The sequence below is a fragment of the Camarhynchus parvulus genome, chromosome 2, assembly GCF_901933205.1.
Source record: "Camarhynchus parvulus chromosome 2, STF_HiC, whole genome shotgun sequence".
In the NCBI taxonomy this organism is placed as follows: domain Eukaryota; kingdom Metazoa; phylum Chordata; class Aves; order Passeriformes; family Thraupidae; genus Camarhynchus; species Camarhynchus parvulus.
The window spans coordinates 60,690,856-60,699,982 of NC_044572.1; the positions used below are offsets into that span (position 1 = coordinate 60,690,856).

At 54.7% G+C, this 9,127-nt stretch overlaps 1 protein-coding gene across 1 annotated transcript; it reads right to left on the bottom strand.

The window, feature by feature from the left end:
• Positions 1-1,826: 1,826 nt before the first annotated feature.
• Positions 1,827-6,719, bottom strand: SOX4 (SRY-box transcription factor 4). Its single transcript, XM_030971581.1, has one exon. The coding sequence runs from the start codon at positions 5,789-5,791 to the stop codon at positions 4,490-4,492; it is 1,302 nt and encodes a 433-aa protein (XP_030827441.1). The 5' UTR covers positions 5,792-6,719; the 3' UTR covers positions 1,827-4,489.
• Positions 6,720-9,127: the final 2,408 nt, after the last annotated feature.

A 9,127-nucleotide genomic window follows, 5' to 3' on the forward strand; every position in this document is an offset into this window, starting at 1 on the left:
GCAGGGCAGCAGGAGGGAATGAAAGCTACAGTAATCTTGAGTGATTGCTCTTGGAGATTCCACAAAGCTGTGGAAATACATCTCTTCATAGGCATCCACCACTGGGGCCCACATCCAATGGATGATCCAGTGTTAGGCAATCCTGCAGTCAGACACCAGTTGTGATTCCTGAAATCTACTTTTCTTTTACATTGATCTTCATTATAAAATCCTTTCAGTAATTTGCTTTCTTTCACCTTTGCTAAAGGGCTACTACTTTTCTTTCCAAAGTAATTACACTGGAAATATGGAATATGGTCAATTAGGAAGAAAAAAAAAGGGAACGGGGAGTATCTTTGGTGATACATCCTTGTGAGGCTTTGTTCTGGGTACTTCCTGTAGTGAGAGACTTGCCTTATTGCAAGCAGCAAGGAACAGAGAAATATTTGCTATTTATGTACATATGCACATATGTAACTGTTGTGCAGCCTGACTTCCTGAAGCTATCTGGAAACAACAACTTGTGTCACCGAAGTGTCCCCAGAGAAACAATCCGTTTGCCAACACTGGACTTTATTATAATGGAGAGCACAAACCACATAGGCAGGAAACCATAAAACCCCTCAAGTTAACTGTAGCCAACGGCCCGGGGGCCTGAGGGGCAGCGAGAACCAGAGCCAGGCAAAGGGAGGGATGCAGTCCCAGGCCTGTTGCTCGCCAGTGGATGTAGCCGGATGTTGTCGCCTGTCCCATCACCACACCTGGCCCTCTTCTTCCATGATTTTAATCAGCGCCCAGACCCAAGAGGAAGTTAATCACTAACCACACGGCCTGGACACAGCGAGGTGCCCCGGCCGGGCAGGGGCTGGGCGCACCCCTCCGCTGGGCTGCCCATCCGCCCCGGGCCGGGCGGGGATGCTCCGGGGACACGCCAGGCCACCGGCACAGACATGGGATTTGCAAATGACCCCGGACAGGAAAGGCGTTGTATGCAAAGGGGACTAACCGGGAAAGCTCCCAGGCAGTGAGCAGCGTGGAGCTGCTGATGGGGTTTTTTGCAAGGCAAATACAACCCAGGAATTCGCGGGGATAAGGCAGAGCAAACATTAACCTCCTGCGCCTGTGGCTTTGCGAAACAGCAGCTACCACAGCTCTTATAGCTTGCTGCTCCTTTTTCATGGAAAAAGAGTTCGTGGCTCAAAGCCAGCTGTAAATTAACAGCTAAGTGAAACCATTATGTCAGTGGGATGCGTTAATCGGTTTACAAAACACTGCTCGAGGTACGATGCATATTCGTAGGCAGGAAGGGAATGCAGGCGGGCACCCGGGACGTCGAAACCCAGCGGGGTCACCGGCCTCGGCCCCGTCTGGCGGGGAGGAGGGGACAAGGACCTCCCCCATAAGCCCCCAGCATCCCTACAGCTGACGGCCGCGTTTTTCTTACGCTTTGCCTTAGGAAGTCTCCATTAAAGCGCCCCGGAGAAACTATTTCGGATGGGGGGTGGGCGGCGGGGCTCCACTGCCGCTCGCTCGTTCTCACCCGAACCGCCAGGGCAGAAGGGAAAACATGAGGGGAGGGGGAATCTCTTTAAAGGGAAAATAATTTCAACCCGCGGTCCGCCAGGGCGAGCTGCCCCGGGAGATCGGGACCCCCTTGGCCTGGAGCCCCCGCAGCCCCAGCGGTACCGGCGCCGCTCCCCGGCCGTGCCCCGGTCCCGGCCCCGGGTGGGCGGTTCGGCAGCGCGGCCGCCCCTCCCTCCCGGCCCCTCCCGCGCCGTCCGGAGAGACAAAACACACCTGCCCCGAGGGGCTGGGGGCGTAGCAATGATGACAAGGGCAGCCCGGTGTTAGGGTTCAGTTCCAGCTGATTTTATTTCCTTCCCGAAGAAAAAAAAAAAAAAAAAATAAAACAAAACAAAACAAAAGAGAGGTTATTTACAGAAGGTATATCAACAATCTGACAGGCAGTGAACTTGACATGGTTAGCTGGCATGATTTTTTTTCTTTTTTTTTCCTTTCCCCACGTTGTGTTGTGGGTGACCGTAGAGCAAAAAAAAAAAAAAATCTACACAGCATATTGCACAGGATGGATGACCAAAAAAAGAACAACAAAAAAAAAAAGAACAAAAAAGTTAAACCCTTAACGGAACCACCTCATTAGGCAGACGTCCTAGTGCCTGTCATGTTATATTAACATACATAAACACACAATCTTCTTTTTTGCTTATTATAATACAGACTTAAATGTACAAAGATGTTTTCACTTTCTTCATCTTAAACACAACAGCTATAAACCTGAATACATATGCTATCATCATGCCATAAGAGACTAAAACAATTATATTTAGCGACAAATAGAAAGGATTAAATAGTCAAATACAAGAATGAAAAACGCAGTACATAGTGTCGCGAACTCAAACCGGCATTTCGATAGATCCAGTGGTTTAAACGGCACGTTTTTGCTTAGAAAAAAAGTGCAAAAGATGTGGTTTACAAGTTAAAGGTACAGGATCCCTTCTGTGTAAATGCACCAGTTGCTTCATTCATCCGGGGCCAGGTGGCTCCCCAAAACGGTAGCATCCAGTGTCAATCCCTTCCCCCGGGCCCCCGGCCGCCCCCTCCGCACAGAGGCGGGGGGCTGCGGAGCGGGCAGCGGCGGGGGCGGTGAGGGATGCTGTCACTTTAAGATGCCTGCAGATTGGAGTGTAAACATGGACAAAATAGGGGCTGATTCGTGGGTGTGTGAGAGTGTGAGTGAGCGTGAGCGCGCACACGCGTGTGAGATACTAACCAGCGGCCCTGTTGTTAAAATCAGGAAATCCAAACAGCGATTTACACCGATTTACACCCCCTTTATATATTTTTTACAAAAATACACTGAGAAAATAATCAAACGTTTTCATCTCTCTTCTCTTTTTGTTTTTAAAAGTGTCAAAAGTCTACATTTAAATATAAAAAATTAAAAGTTAAAACTCTAGCCCTTCAGTGAAGGAGACATAAAAATGGTGCGGGTAACAACGAGAACTACCAAAAAAGGACAAAGAAATACAAAGTCAAAAATGTTTGGCCAGTATAAATACGTCCACTTATAAAATGGCATCCGATTACATTTACAAGGAAAAAAAAAACAATACGAGGATGGAGCATCGGTGAGAAAAAACAGTCTTTTCATTTACAGCTATAAGGAACAAACACATACATACTCTGAGAAAAAATTTGGTCCTGAATTTTCACTTTTTTAAAGTCCAGCACAGATTTGAGTTGCGTTTGAATCCTTTAAAGAGTTAAGAATGAAAAAAAGCTGGTGATATTTTTGTAGGAATCAAACATAGCGCCATCTATCTGCTTTTATATTATCCTAACACTAGTTTTGTTTTTTTAAACTGTTCAACAGTCTTACAGAAATCTTGAAAAGATAGACAGTATAACATGCTATATTAAACCCCACCAGTGAAATAATCCAACACCATCACGATTCTGAGTAAGAAGAAAAAAACTACTTTTTTTTTTGTATTTTCGGGTTTTTTTTTTTTTTTTTTTTTTTTTTGCAAAAGCCATCGCCCTCAGTTTCGCCTGTACCACATCATGACAGAAACTGCCCCCATTCGGTCTCTGTTTCAAAAGAAGTTTTCAGTGTTCTTGAAGTTTCAGCCTTATTTTTCTCTCTACATATTACATGAGGTGACTGAGAAAAGCGCTGCCACCACCTTATCTGTACGTGCAAATCCATTTCAGTTTATTATTATTTACCCCCACCGTATTTCCAAGACAGCTCTCAAGTGTAAGTCTGGCTCTTCTCCGCTTAACTAGGATCTCAGTCCAGCTCCATCCACCTCCTCCTCCCAGCATTGTTGCCTCTTCTCACCGCAGAAGAAACCGTGACAGGATTTCTCCCCACAAATGTGAACCTTGCAAAGGATTTGGGTGGATTTTCTGTTCTTTTTCTTTTCCCCAAGCAGTTCTGACCGCTCTTTCATTGGAAAGGGCGAATGCTCAAGACATCCAGTGTGCGCTCAGCACAACGTATCGCTCCCCATCCTCTTTATTCGTATAAAATGGGCAATAACAAAGAACCCAGAGGTGTGTGTGGTTTCCCCTCCCTCCCCCTTTCTCTGTCCCTCTTTTCAGGAAATAAAAAAAGGGAAAAGGACAGCGTCTCGCTCCCGCCAGTCTCTCAAAAAGCACCGTCAGGCTCCTCTCTCGGAGGGGGTGTGTGCGGGTCCGTCTGCAGCCGGAGGAAGGGGACTGCTGGCCTTTCCGCAAGGAGAGGGCGATCCCGCTCCTGCCCCAAGCTCAAGAAGCAGTCTTTCAACAGCCCCTTCCCAGAAACTAACAAAACACTTCCTCCCCTCTCAAAAAAAAAACAAAAAAACAAAAAAAACCCCAAAAAACCCCAAAACACAAACACCAAACAAAACAGAAAAAGACACAAAAGCGCCCGGCGGGGTGGGCGAGTCCTGCCGACAGCCACGCGCGCCGGTGCCTCCTCCAGCAGGGCCCGGCTCTCGCCTCAGTAAGTGAAGACCAGGTTGGAAATGCTGGACTCCAGCCAGTCCCCCGAGATCATCTCACTTACCTCCGGCGTGCAATAGTCCGGGAACTCAAAGTGCGAGCCCGAGCCAGGCTCGAAGTTAAAATCCAGGTCCCGGTCGAGCACCGAGGAGCTGAAGCTGCCCAAGGACATGCTCTCAAAGCCGGGGCTGGGGTTCAGGTCCAAGAGGTCGTCCTCAAACTCGTCGTCCGACGAAGAGGAGCCGGAGGAGGAAGAGGAGGAGGAGTGGGAGGACGCGGAGGAGGAATGCGCCGTCGAGGGGGCCGGGGAGGAGGCGCGCAAGCTGGTGTAGCTGCGGTGATCCGAGGGCGAGCCGGAGCCGGAGGGCGAGGGGCAGGCGACGCCGCCGCAGTCCCCGTCGGGCCGGCCCGCGCCGCCGCCCCCCTCCTCGTAGAGACTCAAGGGGTCGCCGGCCTCCGCCGAGCTGCTCAGCGTGGGGCTGCCGGGCACGGCGCCGCCGGGGGAGGCGGAGGCAGCCGCCGCCTGCCCGCTCCCGAAGATGTAGACCCGCTTCAGCTTCTTCTCGGCGAGCGGCTTGCCGGGTCCCGAGGGCGCGCCCGCCGCCCCCCGGGGCTTGTAGAGCGCCTGGTGCTCGGGCGGCAGCAGCGCGGCCGAGGGCTCCCCGGGGAACGGGGCGGCCTTGCCTCCCGCCGCCTTGCCGTGGGGCTTGCCGCCCGCGCCCGCGCCGCCGCCGCCCGCGGGGGAGGGCTTGGAGCCGCCGCCGCCGCCCTTCTTCGGGGCGGGCTTGGCGGGGGCCGCGGAGCCGCCGGAGCCGCCGCCCGCGCTGCTCCCGCCGGCGCCGCCCCCGCCGCCCTTGTCCGCCTTGTCGCCGGGCTTGGCGGAGCTGTTGCCCGACTTCACCTTCTTCCTGGGCCGGTACTTGTAGTCAGGATAGTCCGCCATGTGCTTGAGGCGCAGCCGCTCCGCCTCCCGGATGAAGGGGATTTTGTCGCTGTCCTTGAGCAGCTTCCAGCGCTTGCCCAGGCGCTTGGAGATCTCGGCGTTGTGCATGTCGGGGGACTGCTCCATGATCTTTCGCCGCTCGATCTGTGACCATACCATGAAGGCGTTCATGGGCCGCTTTATGTGCCCGCTGGGTGTCTTGCACCAGCTCGGGTCATCCGCCTTGCCCCCCGTGGAGGCGGTGGAACCCGGCGTGGGGGAGGAGGCGATGCCCAGCTCGATGCCGGCCCCGGAGTCGGAGGTCTCGGCGGCCAGCAGCGCCTCTGTGTTCTCCGCCGTGTTGGTCTGCTGCACCATCGCGGCGGCGGCGGCGGGGGGCTCGCCGGGGCTCAGCGCCGCTCCGGAGCTCAGCGCCGCTCCGGCGCGGGGCAGGGCGCGCAACTTCTCACAGCGGCACCGGGACGGCGCAGCCCCCCGCGGCCGCGCCCCCGCTCCCCGCACCACTTGTACTTCCACACCGGCGCCTCGTCCCCAGCGGCGCGGTCCTCTCCCCCTCGAGGCAGCGGCGGCAGCAGGAGCAGGAGCGTCGGGGCTGCCCGCGGTCAGACAAGAGTTTCTGCAAAAGCAGCGCCCCGAGCCGCCCGTCCAAGTTTGCTTTTTTTTTTCTTGGGGTGTTGGGCTTTTTTGGTTTGGTTTTTTTTTGGAGGGGGGTGTCGGTCTGCTTTTTTTCCTCACCACATCGGGTTTCCCCCCTCCCCGAAGCAGCTGGTCCAGTTCACAAGCGCGTTCCGCCTGCCCACGGCGTTTCAGGAGAGCGGCACTCCTGCCGCCGAAAGTCTCTCAGCGCTGGGCACGGCCAGCGTGCACCGCCGCGGGGGAGGGGGGAGGCGGCGCGCCCCCGAAGCACCGAAAATCCCGGCTCCAGGACCCGTGGTGGCGGCGGGGTCGGTGGCCAGGAGTTTGTGCAGGTTTGATTTGGCAGTTGCGAGGTACCGAGCGACAAGGAAACCCCTCGGGATAAGGAAAAAAAAGGAGGAAAAAAAAAAAGAAAAAGAAATAAGAAGGCAAAAATAAAAAAAAATTCCAAAAAATCGCCGTAAAAAAGAAAAATAAAAAAGCGCTCGTGCATGAACGAGTGTGTACGTCCCCGGCAGGAAGAGCGGCGAGCCGGGCACCCAGCTCCGTTCTCCTCCTTCGTCCTCTGCCGACGGCGGTGCCGCTGCTGCTGCTGCTGCTCCGCGCGCGCGGAGCCCCGCGGAGCCGCCGCCGCCCCCGCGCTCGCCCGCCGGGCGCTGCCCCGCGCCCCCCGCACGCCGCGCTCCGCCGGCCGCAGCTGAAGCGGACCCCGCGCCCGCCCCGCGCCGCTTTATCCTTTTCGCAGCCCGCCCCGCGGCCAATCGCGCGCTGTATCCAACGCCCTCCGCGTGCCAAGCCCCGCCCGCCGCCCCGGGATTGGCGGCCGGCGCGGAGCGGTAATAATGGCCGCGTGCAATGGGAAGCGCCCGCGCTGACCTCATTCCCGGCGGCGGGGCGAACTTTTAAAAGGGGCAGGAGGGCAGCTCCGCGCGCCGCCCCGCGCCTCGCCGCGCACGTGCCCGCGGCCCCCGGCCCCCCGCCCCCCGGCCGCGCTCCTCCCTCCCCTCCTCCCCTGCTGGGGGAAAAAATCAGGAAATCAGCAAAAATCGGCATAATACAAATAATTAAAAAAGAAGAGGGAAAGAAGGGAGAGCGGGGGAATGTAGGCGTCCCGCCCCCGCGCGCCGCGGCTGCGGGGCGGCGAGCGGGGACACCTGCCCGCACAAAGGGCCGGGAGGCTGCTCCTGCCGCCCCGCAGCCGCCGCACGCCCAGCGGGCAGCGCTGCTCGGGGAATGCCGCAGGGCGCCCCGCGCCCGTCCCCACGCCCACACGCGGAGTGTCACGGAGGGGTCGCCAGCCCTGGAGAAGCGCCCGCCAGGCGCGGCCGTCACGCCCCCTCCGCCACGGAGCTGGAGCGGAGCGCGCAGGGGGTGGGACGGGACCGGCGGCGGGCACCGGGCACGGCGCTGAGTAACCGCTGCCGCCCGTCCCGAATTCCCCGGCGCGCAGCGAGGAAAAGGTGCTGCCCTTATCGCGTTTTTACCCTCCGACCCCTCTCCTGCATTTCACTGCATGCCGCGGTCCCGCCGAGACGCCCGAACCCGGGGAGAGGCTGCGACTGGGGGTCCCGGCCCGGCCCCTCCGTGTCCCCAGAGAGCGGGAGGGGCCGCGGGAGGAAGAAGCGGCAGGCAGGTACCGGCCCTGGGGGGGAGGTGCTGCCGTGCCTCTGCCAGCCTGCCCCGCCGAGCAGGGCCCCCTCCTCTCCGGGGCTCTTCCCTGGCTGTAAGGTGCTTTTCGGGTATCGCTGTTTGGTCTCAGGTGCCCCTCCCTCTGTCCTGCCACGATCAGTAATGAAGAAAAGCAGGGCAGCGAGGTCAGGCGCTGTGCAGCACCCCTGCAGGCCTCGTGGCATCAGCTCCCCCTCCAATATTCAGGTAAACGGGGCAGTAAGACCATAAAAACAATGTCAGTGTTGCTTCCCAAAGATTCCTCACATCGCTCATCAGGCCAGAGACCAGAAAAGCTATTAGGCAAAACACCTGGGAAAATTTTTGTTCTACACAGCACCAGTTAAAAACACCTTTTAAATCAGAAGCAAAATAATGGTTGGATACAGCAAAAACATTTAAGATAGAGGTCTAAAAATAAATTGCATATGTTTGCAAGAAAATTTATGGTAGGATCCTTTAGCAGAGTTTCTAGCTGGATTGAGAACAGGCTTTGGATATTAAGATCTCACACTGGACTCAACATGGCTGTGAAATGCTGAGAAAAATCCTGAATTCTCAGTACCTCCCTGGGTAGGCCACCTACATTACTGAGACTGTTTACAAAGATACAAATTAAATTATAGCTTTGCTTGCAAAAATAATACATTGGTTCCTCATAGAGCCTCTGGATGAAATACTGCTTTCCTCTAGGTTGACGACATCCAGTGACATCAGTGGAGTTTCTCACCTTTACACTTTGTAAGCAGTAAATCATGCTGCGTTTTTCCCCTGCAGCCCCAAAGCTAAAATCAAGTCTCTTCTACCCTATACCATCAACATCTACAGAAATGGAGGCTCACCGTGGGTTTGGTGTCAGGAATAGGCACTGGCTTTTGCTTACACTCTTGGTACTCATGTGCAGCAGCATGAAAAATTGGGACTGGGAGCAGTCAGTAGCTTCTGGCTGCTCCACCTGTCAGCACGGTATCCAGCAGGATTTCAACCCCCAACTGTTGTATTTTACATATAAATATCAACTTGTTTAAACTACAAAGCAAGTAAAATATTCCCATGTTTCCAGACACAAATTAAAGCAAAACAAACAAACCCCAAACTGATAGGCAAACATAGAAAGAAAAGGCTTAAGAAGTTTTTCACTTGTTTGTGTTAAGTTCTGCAAGGTCTTGACCACCATGAATAAAATTCATCTCCAGGTGAGGAGTTAAGTGTCTTCCTGATCAAAGCAGCCACATCAATTTAATATTGGTTCAAAAAGTGGTGATGGACAGAAGAGTATTATTTCCTGAAAAAAAAAACCAAACTCCACAAAAGTGAAATTTAGGGCTACTTAATAAAGCAAGTGTAAGAACATGATGTGAAACTGTATAAAAAGCATTTTATAACAAT

Bases quoted from the DNA above. Each gene is read 5' to 3' on its own strand.
- SOX4 (XM_030971581.1), bottom strand. From the start codon at position 5,791: ATGGTGCAGCAGACCAACACGGCGGAGAACACAGAGGCGCTGCTGGCC.